Here is a 16178-nt window from a genome sequence, read left to right as displayed (position 1 = left end):
GTAAAAAAAAATAAAAAATATATATATATATATATATATATATAAGAAATTAAATAGTTCTAATTTTCTGTGTGGGGAACTATAAAATATTCATTGTCCAGTACACTACATTTTATTGGACTTGTGAAAATGAAATCTGATATTATTCTGTTTTTTCATCAGTTTTGCAAGACAAGAACAGCACATTTACTATGTCTACTGCATGAAAAATAAAATTAATTAATTAATAAAATATTAATATAATCATAATTAATAATGCATGATTTATAGCTTAATTAGTCATTTTTTACATTATAGTGCCATAACAAAGTAGTGAGCAATACTAATGAACAACATAAATTTAATATGCAGTTAATCAAAACTACCTCTTTTGCCATTTTTTCAGCTTCATCATACAAACGAGTCTCAAGAAGCCCAAAGGAATACATCCCTTTAAGATAACTGGAAAAAAACGAAAACATCCAATGAAAACATCATACTGTATATACTATAGTACAATATATATTTTACAAGTAATTCACAACTCATCACATGGTAAAATGCATTCCAAGACAGCATTGGTGGAGCACTGGCCGGGCACCTGCCTGTAGAACGGCATATGCGGTTTCCAGTGGGGCAGAACCCTGGCCACCGAGTCCCTCATCTCAGTCTGTTCACCCAGGTAGAAGAATCCATCATGGGCAAACTTCAGTGCCAGCATGTCTGTGGGGTGATCCACCAAAATACCCTCCCAAACCTCACAGGCCTTGTGCAGGGCTCTGAAACACACCATTCAATCTACTTCATCCATAACAATTCATTTGACATTTACAAATGTATGTTTTTTTAGTAGCATGTATATACTATTATAGTATTTTTTCATGTTTAATTAGCTTTTATTTTTATATTTTCATTTTAATTTATTTGAAGTTTTAATAACCGTTCTGATTTTTTAAAATATTTCTATTTACCTTTTTTAAATGTAATTTTAGTACTTCAACTTAAACTTATCTCAGCACTACTAATAATTCACCATTTCTAATGATAATTTTTTCGTTTTATATTTATATTTTATTTCAGCTTTATTTCAATTACTGAATATGATTTTAAATAGTTTTAGTTTATACTAAACACTACTCAAAATTATTCTGACGACAGTCCTTTTCAAATCAGAATTTTTTTTTACCACCCAAAATATAAAAAAACAAAAATTAAATTAGTCACCTCCGATGACCCCTCTGTTAAAAGTGCTCTTTTGACAAAATACTCTTGGTTTTACTAAAGCAAATTCATTAGTGCTGAGAACAGAAATGATTGGAAAACGTCTGTATGAAGGTTTCTTTATTCAAGAATTTTAATCAGGCTTAAACTTTCATATGACAGTCACACTCTTTTCTGCCCAAGGATACAAGTGAGCATGAATCTTAAAAGAACCAATTCATAACTGCTTGTGGGCCGAAGGCAACTTTGCTCAAAATGAATCAGAAAAAGACCTCCATTTACAACACTGGCTGCAAAATCGCCATAAAAATACAGAAAATCCTTTTATTGAGTGGGCAGATGTGAAACGTTCATAATGTCACCTGTTGAATGTTCTCATGCACTCACCCTTTAGAGAAGAGCTCCACGGCTTTCACATGGTTCCTCTCTCTAGACGTGAGCTCCTGAGTGTTGGCCAACTCCACAGTCCTCCTCACCGCGCTGGCCAATCTCTCGTCCCGCAGGACTGAACTTCCTGTTCCCACCAACTCCAGCCCAGTAGAGATCACATGACCCATCACTGCAGCACAGAGAAGACACTAATGAGGACTTAGGAAAGCCTTGGCTGGCTTGTATCACTGTGGAGGAGTTTATCTTGCGACAATGACCAGCTGAATGCACATTATCACACTTATTACATGGCTACTTACCAAATAAACACAAAAATACTTAAATATTATGTGAGAAACCCCTGTGGGGTGATATAAAAACAATGTGATAGCAGAATACCAAAACTGAAATCCAGAAACCATTTAATATTTACAACCTTCTTTTTTTTTTTTTTTAACAATGGCTTTTAACAGACTACAATGGTCCGTGTTGCAATCCCATACCAAAGTCCGGGTCTGCAGCTTTGACGGCTGTAATACAGCCTTCTATTCCTCCCAGTGTCTCATTATTACGCCAGGACACATACTGATCACCAGAGACAGAAATATTCAGGTTAGTTATACAAATACACGCGGTTATCAGTATCAGCATATGCATATGTACCTGAGACAGTATAGCATCGTATAGTTTACAGGCCTCATTACTGCTGGTGGACAGTGGCAGACCTTCTGATTTCCATGCCTGACAACACATGCACAACAGAAATGATACACTGTATGAAGTGTAATTGAAATTTGTTGGCCTAGTAAGATTGCTTGAACTAGTTTTGTGCCCCCAATGCAATATTTAATACAATATCTAATGCAATATACTGTGCAGAACAACATGCAAAACACATTCACATTACTTCTTCTAAACAAGGTAACTGATCTGTTGTGATACAGAAACTGCTGACAAATTACAAACTGAAACCTGTTCTTATGAATAACTGCAGCTTTTACATTCTACATGTTGTCGTTTTGTTTTTGCACTTATTGTCTGTACTGTTTACAACGTGTATTATGTAGGTTGTATTGTTTACAAAGTTTTTGTCTTCCACTGTTTAGTTTAATAAAGTAATCATAACCAAGTAAACGCCACTGACAGGGTCAACAGGGTCCAGCTAACTTTTATATAGACATTTGTAACGAGTTAGGATTTGCAGTTTTTTTTTATCTCGAAAAACTCATAAAAGTTGCTGCCGTTAAACGCATGCACTGCGAATTACACATTGTAAACAAAATTCATAACTTACCTTGCAGTCTCTGAAACTCGACACGTTCATTCTCACAGCCAGAGGTTTCCTTCAGCGATGACAGACAGACTCGTGAGCTTCAGCCTTTGAAGTCGGATCTTTCCGATGAATCATTTGAACCGGTTCACAACACCGCTCTGAATGATTCGTTCACGAATCGGACTGAATGGTGCTAGCCGTTCTAGAGTAACAGCTTAATAATTGAATCAAGAGCTGTCCTTTTCGAACACGTCCGACTCGCATGGTTAACAATATTTTCAGCCAAGATGTGCAACTGAAAATTGTTTTATAGGTTCTAAATGGCACTATGAACCGAAGTAATAAAATGAACTGGGACACACATTACAACAAACACACTTTAATAATAAAACTTAATCGAAAATGTGGTACGAGACCGTTTTAGAGCATAATATGCCAAGATGTCAGGAAACGTTATAACAAGAATGCAGCGATTCGTTTTCTGAACCAGTCCTTTGAACTGTTGAACTAAACTATTCAAAGGAACCGATTCTTCACGGAAATGAATCAGACTTCCCACCGCCATTGTCTTCTCCCGACAGTGAATGCAGTGGCGCAGGGTTAACGTTTACACTGCGCCAACGTGAAAATCGGAGGTGGGCTATTGTGCTGCATAAAGCAAAATAATTTTTGCACGTTCCCTACTTTTATTGTGTTTTAAAATCTGAAAAGATTTGCTTAATGGATTTGAAAAGATTTCCATTTCCTGAAGAGCAAACACCAGTAAAACAAAGCTGCAAATGAATAGTGGTAAAGTTCTAAGCAAAAACTATACAGACCAACACTGAAATGCTAAATGGATGTGTATGTAAAATAAATAAATGAAATTAACTATGCAAATAACGCAAGGAAGAAGACTAAATCACAATTCATAATGCAAATAGACGTTTTTTTTTTAAGAGACTTCAAAATTCATATGCAAATATTACAATCTTAATGGGTTAGCTTTTGAAAGCTGACCAACATTTCTTAAGTTAAAAAAAGCTTGAGTAAATGTGAATAAAGCCTGCAAATTAAGTAGTGCAAATGCCTGTAGAAAAACCCTTTGGAGCACAGTAGTCTTCATTTGTAACAACTGCATTGTTTTATTGCCTCTGCATACATCCAATACCCTATATGCAAATTAGCAACATGAAGCATTTTCAAGAGCCAACAACATATTTTTAAAAATTAGGATTCATTTACTTTACATATAATACATTTTTCACACGTTAATAAATATACCATAAAACCTGTCAAACATTTTACAGTCTAAATAACTATCGTTGACCATGTGTATGTTTTCATTCACAGTTATCTGTACTTACAAGGAAAACAAACAAAAAGAAAAAAATCTGTGCCCATCTATACAGCATAACGGTGACTAAAATGAAATGTACACTTAGGAAAAAGGCATGTTCATTTGCGATATTGATGTTTCGAGCATAACTACGAGCTCCCACTGTTAATCAGCACTGGTGTCGGTCGACGGTGCTGGAACGTTTTCATGTGATATAAAACTTGACAAAGACAATTATAAATAACACACTCTGCAAAGATAAGAAAACTCTGTGGATGTGAAGAGCTGTTGCATGAGAAGTTAAAAAATGCATGTTGCTCCAAATCTGGAGGAAGTGGAAAGTACGACACCAAACCTTGGTGGCAGATAATTAAATGGGAAATTGGGCACCATTTCTCCATCTGATTTGATGCTAAATAAAGTCAGAAAAGCTGTGGGTGCCTTAACTGTTCTTGAAACCACTGACCAACCAACAAAATGCATAATGCATTTGATTGTATATCAATGCATATTGGGTGTATATGTATATTCTATATGCACTGAGGAAGTTTATGTATGAATATATACTCCACTGCTTTATGTAAACTATAGTACAAGTATCAGATATTCATCATGGATTATAAATGATTGTAAACTGATTTTAGGATATATGTGTGGTAACGCCATTCAAGACAAATGGAAACCAACATCAGTGAAGTACGTAACATCGAGACAGTTGCGCTCCCAGCGTACACCAATATCTCTAATATCAGGTGGCTACTGACAGATTTGAAAATTGTACAATTGTCGATGCTACAAACACAACACGTGTCGGTCACTGATGGGTGTCTGTGTCAATTACAGAAGTCCATCACATGCTTATCTGTGAACCACACCTGAAGACTTCATTCATCTGTTGCATGGAGGTCTGAAGCTTATAGTGTGTTATATTAAACAGGAGAGGAGTGCGAAGCGAGAGAAAACAGCTGTACTTTTTCAGTCAGTAGTCAAGGTAGAAAACGCATTATAGGAAATCAAGTCCAAACGTCTCTCGCCCATGAAAACGTAACAGTTGTTTGACCAGACGTTCTCTGAAAAACAAGACTGGCTTTTTGTAGGATCATTAGTCTCAGACTTCCTCAACGTCAGCAGGATTGATATGTCCCTTTTCAAGTCCCAAAAAAAAAATTAAATAAAAATATATCTGTAAATTGACGCATTCTCCCATTCTGAATGAGAGAACGTCTTGCACAGAACCAATGCCTTGGCTGCCGAGGGACAAAACGCCCTGAGTCGTGCCAGGAGAACTCGTAAACATCATAGTGCTCATGAGTGGATTTGTAAACGTTGTTGACATGCCCAATAAAATCGACGGGGGAGACAGACCGATTCTTTCTGCAATTTTTTACACTCCCTGCAGTGAAACTGGGAATCGCTGGCGGTCAGAAGCGTTTCGTCATTGTTATGCTAAGCCCAGTTGAGGTTGAAACCCTTAGAGAGCATCACCGCCTCCAGGTCTTTATCCTCTTCTTTCTCCCTGAGTCTCTGCTCATCCAGCAGGGCCACCAGAGAATCTCTTTGCTCGACTACCTCCAACATCTCATTCAGAATCTGTTTCTCCTCCGCAAGTTCCTCCTCGGTCTTCAGATGGTCTGCAGAGAGTGAAACATTGATTTAAAGAGAATGCGTATCACTTCTTTTGGTGTTGCAATATGATCAGGCCTATACTGGAATACAAAGTACCATCTACTGCCATGCGTTCTCGCAGTTCCTGTTGCAGTCGACTCTGTCTGTCCTCCAACTCCAGCTCACGAGCACTGCAGAGAGGAAGGGGGAAGTCGAATTAAATGGAAGAAGAGAACAAATGACTGTTAAACTATTGAGTTTGTATGAGGTATTTTGAAAAATCTTTGATGATCAAAGATAATGGATTCCTTGATGTGACACATGGACATCAAGGCATTGTATGGAACACATGGAACCATCTGCCATTAAAGCACCATAATGTTTGGTTTATGCTTGACGGTCCACACAAACATGAGAGTGTGGATGAGCAGATGCACTTTTAAGCCGCATGCTTTGAGAAGAACTAAAGCAAACGTTAAAAGCACTGTTGGATCTTCTGTTATTTGGTTGATCAGTTGTTTCTGTTATTAAACATCTTGCACTGTTATTAAAATTCTGTCTAATAATTATATACTTCTTGCACTGTTATTAAAATTCTGTCTAATAATGAATTATATTATGGTTGCTAAGTGGCCGATTCTAAAATCCTTTACGATATTGTCTAAATTAATTAAAATAATGAAGTTTAAAATCAAAGATTTAAATGCTACAGGTGAATTCAGGCATCACAACCTTAAAATGCACATTATGAAAAATGAAAATTAATTTTGAGATAAGCTAAAGATGACATTTTCAAGTCTTATTAAATAATAAGTGTATTAAAGATTCTACATTTGGAAAAATCTAAATGTGAAAATATAGGAAACAAGCATGCACAATTACATATCCAATACTGACCGACTGAACTTAAGAGCTGATGACAAATATGATACAGCCTATAACTGCAAAACTGTTAATATCTCCATATGGAGAGCCCACAATCTCTTGATGAAATTGTCTCTTTGTAATTTGGGTTTTGTTGATGAAACTGTCTTTTGCCTGAGCGTATGGGCCATTTGGTGTTCATCTTTGCAAACAAAGATGCACAGTTGATTGCATCTGAGGCACAGTCACTATGTAATTGCATCTCGTATCCACACAATGTAAACAGAACAAACAGAATCAAATAAATGCATCTGGTATAATCTTTCAGCGCCATGTCGTTGCCTACAGCGAATTTGCCCGTTAGAGACCATCCGTTCTTGTTTAAAAAGACTAATCATTTGTTCCTTTTGTACAATGAATAAAATCATCCAGACTCCAGACAATAAACTGGAGTTTGTTAATATTACATCTTGGGGAAGAAAAAAAAAAAAGAGAAAAAAAAAATATAATAATAATAATAAGATTTACATACATTAACATGCAAATTCTTAACTTTAACTTCAAATGTAAAAGTCAAAACACCCTAATCCTAAAAACTTCTAGTTGGATCAGCAAATATTTTCATCCCACTTTTGGCTGTTGTTTTGAAGAACAGTGTAATGGAAAATGAGTTGATTGTAATAGATTTTTGGACACGGAGAAATATTAACAAACAAGAATACGAGTTTAATTCATTTTTTGTTTTTTAAAAACTAAATAAATAAATAAAATTAGCTCTAGTTAATTTTTTTTAATAGTTTGAAAAAAGTTCTTAATGTAGATAGACTAAACAAATTAAGTCAAAATTAAAGAGCATTAAGAAATGGGAAATGGGCACTGAAGCTTAAATTGGACGTCTACTCACAATATCATCAGCTCCGATTCATAGCGCACCAAGGCATTCTTCTCCTGGACCAGTTTAAACCATTCCTGCATCAGCTTTGGATCGTCCTTTTTACCCATTCCTGCAAGAAACACATTGGAGAAGCATGAGGAACCTGGCAGTTAACCACTCGCTGACACACAGACACCCACACAGCAAATGCGATGACAGCCAAGCCAGGATGTCTTTGTCAGGGCAAGAGTAGGGTGGGAATGTGGAAGACCGTGATGAGGTCGAGCCTGCCGGGTTCACAGAGGATGGCGTGGAGGTATGGCTTCTGATTGGACAGCATATCATGATCAATGCTGATCAGACTGGACTTCTGAGGCATTGGTCTTTTTCAAGGCAGTGGATATTGCTTCAAACTTTAAAACCTTCTTTTGCAGGACTACGTTTATTAATTATGAAAGCTAGCCAATAATCCAAGGGAATGTCTTAGGTATATGTCGAAAAGTGTGAACATCTAAACTTGGTTTTACCTTTGTGGGTCCATAGCTTGCTCCAAGGAGGTTTCCTCCAAAAATTATGCAAGTTACCCAACCGTATACCATTTTAGCCCGATGCCATGGCAATAATTATGGTACATCATAAAGAAATGTTCCAGTTTCAGTTCAGTTCAAGTTCAGCTCTACTGACAGCAAGGTTGGCAAAGTGTTGATTGCCACAAGAATTAATTTAGACTCTTATCTCAGGAAGCATTCTATCTTTGCTAAAGAACTTATGCTAATTATTATTTCTTACAAATAATATATAAATATAAATAAGTATAAATAACACGTGACAGTTCAAAAGTTTTTGTTGTTGTTGCTGCTGTTTTTTTGTTGTTTTTTTTTAACTTTTATTCAACTAGTATACATTAAATTAATCAAAACTGACCATAAAGAAATAGTTATAAATTATTTCTATTTGAAATAAATGCTGTTTTTGAATTTATTAAAACAAAAATCTGGATTTTGCTTTTTTATATATAATTAATAAATAATAAAATACATAAAATATATATGATTATTATAAATACAAATCTACTTTTTGTTTTGTATATATATATATATATTGTATATATATACACACACACGTACACTCCATGCACATGTGTGTATAAAAATAATCTTATTTTTATTTAAAATTACACAAATAATTGCAATATTTTTTATTAAATAAACAAAAAGTATTTTCTCTAGATAAAGTCATTTATCATAATTCTGGATACATTCCACACAGAAATTGCTAGTATCACACTGGCTTTTCAACAGCTTTAAAATGGCTTTGAACTTTAATGTTAATTTTATTGTCCCACTGTAAGTGCCTTAACACAACTACAATTTTTGCTTGTTATAAAAACAAAAAGAACAAGTCAAAATAACTTTCTGTGGTAATCAACATTACGCAGCAAAAGCTTGCAGATAAAACTTGCATTGAACCTGGAACATTCCTTTAAAAAGCGCTCTGGGTTGAGCTCATGACTCAATATTCTTTACCTGCAGTGCAGTTAGACGTTCCTCTAATGTTTGCATGAGGTAAAAAAGCCTCATGGCATGTGCTGAAGTCCATGATCAAAGCAGAATACTGTCAACCGGCTGTATGTGGGAACAACTGTATATGTCAGCCCATGCTAGTACAGTCCCAGACGTCGATGAAAACCCCATCTCATACATAAACACACGAGTGAAGCCAAGCGCTGAGATGAGCCATCGCACGGCAAACCTGGATGGAGCATGACGTACTTAGCTGACAGAGGCGCGGCTCTTGCAACACAAAAGGGAAAAAGACAGTACACACATAAATCGAACGGCTGTGCTCGCGGTTGCTGGCCTTGACTGTTTTAACACACAGAGGCAAAGTAGAGGTCCTCAGACATAAAAACAGTGAGAGACAGAGACAAGAGGACAGGGAGGCTAAACTTATCCAGTGGGACGCACTGTGAGTGGCCTCCCCCACTCAGCCCCATGCTTTTCCCAAGAGGAACAGAGAAAGAAGAACCACAGTTAGAACAGTCGCAGAACAGCCACGCAAACGTCGTGCCAAAAGGGCACTGTTATACACAGGCATAGTTACACACACCAGATTACAAACGGGACAAAAACACAATGTTGCCAAACTTCTGTATGTTGTGCTGCTGCATTTAAAGTCAACATGAAATGTCCTATGCTACCATTTTACTTCTATACTGTTATATTTCAACCCGAAATGTATTGAGAAAACTCTATCAAATGCATTAAATCGTATAACTCATATAGTACATAATATCAAATATATTAAGTATGAAATAAATCAGTAACGTGATATAGTATAGTAATAGTAATTATTTTATCAAATTATAATTATTAAAATTATTTTATTATGCATTACACATAATGCATAATAAAATAATGTCAAATAATAACACGTACACACATCATCATCATCATTATCATTATTTAATCAAACAGGAATAAAATAAAAACTATTTAAAGCAAACATTTGAATAAAATTAAAGCATTGCTGGAAGGTCTTTTAAAAATGCATTACTTACAAAACAACAGCTTGATAAATAATTTGTGCAATATTTTTTTCCCCCAACATATTGGCCTTGATTGTTTTATCAGAAAAGTAAAGATAAAGTTATTATTCTGATAAGGAAAAAAAAATGTTTGGAATAACATTTGCATTAAGTCCAAGAGTCTGAAATAAAATCAAAACAAAATAAAATGGAAAAAAAAAAAATGAAACATCTGATTTCATGTTGACTTTAAATTTGAATGTAATTGTATGACAAAGACATAAAAAGGACTACCAAGTTTGGAGACCTCACTTTCCTATTGTGTTCCTCTTACACATGCTATCCTTCATAACAAATCATCAGTGTTATGGAAACATATGAACACAGTGAATATAGTCTATGATACAGCTCTGTAAAGGAGCTGTGAGGTTGGGACAGGTAAAACGCTGACAGTTTTAGAACTCGGGAAGAGCAAACGACAATCATGCTGTTATTTTAATTCACACTTACAGTCAGCAGAGCAGTTTCCCCCAAAAAACACAGTCTGTCATTGTATCAGGTCTGCTCTAATGTACTAATTGAAAACGCATTTCATGCTGTGCTTATCCTCTTTAGGAAGTCTAAAGTAAAGTGTATAGAAAATAAAAGTAGAACCTTGATATGTGAAACCAAAATATGTGCCTAATGTATGCTGCTACTGCTGAGGGCTGGGTGATATACCAAACATTTACCACATATTCGATTTTTTGTTGCTGATATAGAATTTTAATAGCATACAATTCTGACAGTGAGGGCAAATTTGATTACCTCGCCTGAATCAATTCTTTCAAATTTCCTGACTCGAATGCTGATTGAACAGTTTATTTGGGTCAACTGTTCATGAAAATCCTTGCATGGCACATACACAAGTTTTAAAATGTAATACATAGTATTCCTGCTTATTACAATGTTTGTGCATATAAATAAAATTAAAATGTTGCTTCTTGCTTAAAGCATACGGAATCTACTTGGCAACTACATAAACAAAATAAAATATGCTACATCTGTTACAGCTAGCTACATCGGACTATTGAAGCATTTTGGATTTGTGCTGCTACATTTTATTGGCACACTTTTAGTTTCAAAACTATCATTAAAACCGAAAGTTAAAAAAACGGCAAAACCATTTGCAAACAAGCGATTAGGCAAAAATTTTAAGAAATTACGATTTTTTTCTTTAGATATAAATAACTCTAATTAATAACACCACTAAATAAAAAAATGCTTTGTGACACAAAATCAAATCAAATGCTGAAATATAATAAATGATTACATAAAATATTAATAAAATATTTTCATATATTAAAACATTAAAAATTAAATAATGTCTTATAACATTTTGCAGCAAATGCATTAATTTAGATATGGAATCGAATACTGGCAAAAGGCCTGAAAAATATCATCCAGCCCTACTGCTGCTACAAATTTGTGTTTGTACATCAGAAGCACTGACGCAATCTGCTGGGGGAAATCTGCTAAGCCTGGACACACATGGGCAGGGGAGAGGAGTAGACTTTGTAGTTGAAGGGCAAAAGCAATACTCCACAGGTCCAGTGGATTGTCAAAGTGACGCCGCTGGCCATGTTGTTATGGTAACATAGCTGGCCGGCAGCAAACATGACGGGGTTTACGTTACCTTCAGGGGCACAGCAGGGGCAGAGGTACAGGGCTCTTCGGCGAGGGGTCCCGACATAGGGCTCAACTTCCACAACACAGGAAAGGAATGTGAGAGAGAGAGATAGCAGAGAGAGAGAGAGAGAGAACAGAGTGGTGGAGGTGACCAGAAGGGTGAAATCAAGAAAGAAAGAGATGTGGAAGAGAAAAAAAGTGAGGAGCGAAATCAAAAAGAGAAAGAACTCTGGGGAGAAACTGAAAGCAGCAGTGCGATGCGACATATTGCGGGGGAAATGACACGGGACAGAGCGCAAACATGAATGAACTGAGGAAGAGAGGGGAAATATCACGTTACTCTTTGAACTTTTCCTTCTGTGCACTACTGAGGGCAAATAAGTGACGGCTTGAGAGCAAACCTAATGTCTGCACAAGTTACATCAAAGAAGTACAGTATGCAGCTGTAGCTCTCCTGAAAAATTTGGATTTTAAGAGCTAAGGTTGAATTATTATATCATCTTTGGGGATGTTCCTGGATTTCTCAATCCTCTCACTACGTCTGATGTGGAAATCAGCCATCTATATGGCGGGTGTCAAACCTCTAGACCAAAAAAAAGCGTCAAATGAACGTCAGAAGAATGATTGGCACCAGAGTAAAGGTCCTTGCGCACTGAGTCCGAAATTTTCATATGCGTTTTTCCGTTTTTTTCGTATTCGTCATCCTTTACTATCAAAATGCTTGCTACGGATGCGAAAACTTAGAAAATCGAACCTGGTCCGAATTTGTTTATGACGGACGAAAGTTTCGAAGGCAGTGTGTAAACGTGATTGACACAACGTGAGGTCGTATTTATTTTTCAACGTGCGAAAATTTCAGACGAAAAATTTGGACTCAGTGTGCAGAGACCTTAAAGGATTTCGCCAGTTGGAGCAAATTAAGAGGCAGATCCTTGTACAATTCTTTGTGCTCTGCATAGCTGGGAAGACAGAATGGTCTTAAAATGCTGAACCAATTGGATGAGATGTCGTGTAATTCACAACAAGGGACTATCGCAGAGGAGTTTGTCAACGCAACCCTCGAAAGCTCGACTGCGACCTTGTCTGCATTCAGAAACTAATCAGCACTTATACAACACCGCCTTATGTGAAGGCTGAGGACATATTTAGTTTCCTATTCTACGTAAGTGACCCCTATTCTGACCTCATCAACACATACAAAGCAAATAAACATTAAAAGGGGCATTTCATTGAAAGGATCTGTTTCAATCTAACATGCACTGAGTACTCGTCTTAAACAGCATCATCTCATATCGCTGGCTCATCCTCTGCAATTATGGGAAGAATCAGGGAACTAATTATCCATGAAAAGCAACAAGCTCACATTCTTATGCAGACATGCATGGAAACGACCCATGGGAAACAGGCCATAAACAAACGCACACTGATGCAAAGTTACACAGAAATCAACAAAAGCTTTCAGAAGTTTTTTTTAATTGGATACAAAAATGGGGACAACTATATTGCTTTGGATAAGACAACCAAGTTTTCCTGCCAAGAGATGGCTTAGGCCTCAGAACGCTGACAGTAATTATGCAAAGTATTTTTGGGCTCGGATTACAAGAAATCCTCCAACTGTTAGCAGGTCCGCCACCAACTAGTTTGTGATGAAAAAAACTCACTTTTACAGGAAAATCAATCTAAGCGAACAGCTCACATAGTAGCCACTTAATCTCTGTGCAACTGTTACAAAAATGAAAGAAAATGTGGCCACAAGAAGCAATTATGGGGTTGCAGCATTAAAACGCCAAACAGAAGTCATACGAACTTTGGTGAATTTAGCTTGCTTTTGGATTTCAAATGCTTTTTCCATCAACGTCTTGAGACTATTTACTAGAACATTTATAAAATGTGCATATGTTTTACTTACCTGGGTTTCCTAATTAAACAATACTCTTTCCTAGCATATGTAAAGACTACCACCTGAAATAACCCTTGTTACCTTCCAATAGCTTTTTGGCATGCTACGTTTAAGAAACATCGTGTTGCATTGAAAAAGATTCATAAGATGATTTAAACAATGCCTCAATGTCCTTTAAAAACAATGGGTAATTTATACACCATCACAAACAGCGCTCCACGCTATCTCCTGTCTGCTTGGGTGATCTCGGCATGGCTTGCCTGGAACTTCACAGTGTGATCAACGAGACGCCACAAGACAATACACTCATTCAAACAAGCACTCAACAGATCCACAGCGTGAGATATAGTCCATTGCTCAGAGATGCAAAACAGTGCTGTGATCTTTGTTTGGAACTATTTTCGTAAAGGTCCTTGCACACTGAGTCTGAAACTTTTGTATGCGTTTTTCCGGTTTTTTTCGTATTCGTCATCCTTTCCTATCAAAATGCTTGCTACGGATGCGAAAACGTAGAAAATCGAACCTGGTCCGAATTTGTTTATGACGGACGAAAGTTTCGAAGGCAGTGTGTAAACGTGATTGACACAACGTGAGGTCGTATTTATTTTTCAACGTGCGAAAATTTCAGACGAAAAATTTGGACTCAGTGTGCAGAGACCTTAAAGGATTTCGCCAGTTGGAGCAAATTAAGAGGCAGATCCTTGTACAATTCTTTGTGCTCTGCATAGCTGGGAAGACAGAATGGTCTTAAAATGCTGAACCAATTGGATGAGATGTCGTGTAATTCACAACAAGGGACTATCGCAGAGGAGTTTGTCAACGCAACCCTCGAAAGCTCGACTGCGACCTTGTCTGCATTCAGAAACTAATCAGCACTTATACAACACCGCCTTATGTGAAGGCTGAGGACATATTTAGTTTCCTATTCTACGTAAGTGACCCCTATTCTGACCTCATCAACACATACAAAGCAAATAAACATTAAAAGGGGCATTTCATTGAAAGGATCTGTTTCAATCTAACATGCACTGAGTACTCGTCTTAAACAGCATCATCTCATATCGCTGGCTCATCCTCTGCAATTATGGGAAGAATCAGGGAACTAATTATCCATGAAAAGCAACAAGCTCACATTCTTATGCAGACATGCATGGAAACGACCCATGGGAAACAGGCCATAAACAAACGCACACTGATGCAAAGTTACACAGAAATCAACAAAAGCTTTCAGAAGTTTTTTTTAATTGGATACAAAAATGGGGACAACTATATTGCTTTGGATAAGACAACCAAGTTTTCCTGCCAAGAGATGGCTTAGGCCTCAGAACGCTGACAGTAATTATGCAAAGTATTTTTGGGCTCGGATTACAAGAAATCCTCCAACTGTTAGCAGGTCCGCCACCAACTAGTTTGTGATGAAAAAAACTCACTTTTACAGGAAAATCAATCTAAGCGAACAGCTCACATAGTAGCCACTTAATCTCTGTGCAACTGTTACAAAAATGAAAGAAAATGTGGCCACAAGAAGCAATTATGGGGTTGCAGCATTAAAACGCCAAACAGAAGTCATACGAACTTTGGTGAATTTAGCTTGCTTTTGGATTTCAAATGCTTTTTCCATCAACGTCTTGAGACTATTTACTAGAACATTTATAAAATGTGCATATGTTTTACTTACCTGGGTTTCCTAATTAAACAATACTCTTTCCTAGCATATGTAAAGACTACCACCTGAAATAACCCTTGTTACCTTCCAATAGCTTTTTGGCATGCTACGTTTAAGAAACATCGTGTTGCATTGAAAAAGATTCATAAGATGATTTAAACAATGCCTCAATGTCCTTTAAAAACAATGGGTAATTTATACACCATCACAAACAGCGCTCCACGCTATCTCCTGTCTGCTTGGGTGATCTCGGCATGGCTTGCCTGGAACTTCACAGTGTGATCAACGAGACGCCACAAGACAATACACTCATTCAAACAAGCACTCAACAGATCCACAGCGTGAGATATAAGGTTAGGGAACACAGTGAAGACGAACCACACATGATCAATCGCAATGAGTAATGATGCACTGAACACTGGGATCTCTCGGGGCCCGGGGCCCCTATGCAACAACTGAGCAGGTATGGGAGGAAAATATGAAAGCTAATGTGCTGGCGGGTAAAGCAGACAGCCATAGGCTCTACAAAAGGCTAGAGGGGAGGGCTTAATCAGGATTGCAAACATTTATTTGATTGTTTAAGCATTTAGGATTTCAGATGCTGCTGTATATTAATAGCACATTTTTAGTTTGAAAACTAAGATTAAAACTGAAAGCAAATATAATGCCAGGGCCATTTGCAAGCGAGCAATTTTTGAGCAAAAACTGATACGAAATAATATATTTTTGCTTTGATTCTAATGATTGTCACTTAAAAAAAACTAAAATACATTAAATTATTATATAATTGTTTATTACATGTAATAATATAGTTTATAAAAATGATACACTCATTAAAAATGAAACCTGTATATGAAATAAAATATAAATAACTAATAATAATTAATTCTTAAAATAAAATCTGAAATAAAATA

At 36.6% G+C, this 16178-nt stretch overlaps 2 protein-coding genes across 2 annotated transcripts in view; both read right to left on the bottom strand.

Moving 5' to 3' along the window:
* Positions 1-2946, bottom strand: part of LOC107722483 (tetratricopeptide repeat protein 38) — a 16078-nt gene extending 13132 nt beyond the window's left edge. Inside the window, exons 1-6 of the mRNA XM_016530839.1 lie at positions 2864-2946; positions 2233-2310; positions 2073-2154; positions 1588-1759; positions 585-758; positions 366-441 (exon numbers count right to left, since the gene is read on the bottom strand). Of these exons, the coding sequence (XP_016386325.1) occupies positions 366-441; positions 585-758; positions 1588-1759; positions 2073-2154; positions 2233-2310; positions 2864-2893 (612 nt within the window). The 5' untranslated portion in view covers positions 2894-2946. The remainder of the gene's footprint in view (positions 1-365; positions 442-584; positions 759-1587; positions 1760-2072; positions 2155-2232; positions 2311-2863) is intronic.
* A 1432-nt stretch (positions 2947-4378) lies between these two features.
* The window catches only part of mical3a (microtubule associated monooxygenase, calponin and LIM domain containing 3a), a 93909-nt gene continuing 82109 nt past the window's right edge, over positions 4379-16178 (bottom strand). Inside the window, exons 39-41 of the mRNA XM_016530806.1 lie at positions 7534-7633; positions 5883-5956; positions 4379-5791 (exon numbers count right to left, since the gene is read on the bottom strand). Of these exons, the coding sequence (XP_016386292.1) occupies positions 5607-5791; positions 5883-5956; positions 7534-7633 (359 nt within the window). The 3' untranslated portion in view covers positions 4379-5606. The remainder of the gene's footprint in view (positions 5792-5882; positions 5957-7533; positions 7634-16178) is intronic.

Source organism: Sinocyclocheilus rhinocerous, unplaced genomic scaffold (assembly GCF_001515625.1).
Source record: "Sinocyclocheilus rhinocerous isolate Xijiao unplaced genomic scaffold, SAMN03320098_v1.1 scaffold604, whole genome shotgun sequence".
Lineage (NCBI taxonomy): Eukaryota > Metazoa > Chordata > Actinopteri > Cypriniformes > Cyprinidae > Sinocyclocheilus > Sinocyclocheilus rhinocerous.
Note: the sequence above shows the minus strand (reverse complement) of the source record. Positions and strands in the feature narration are given on the sequence as shown.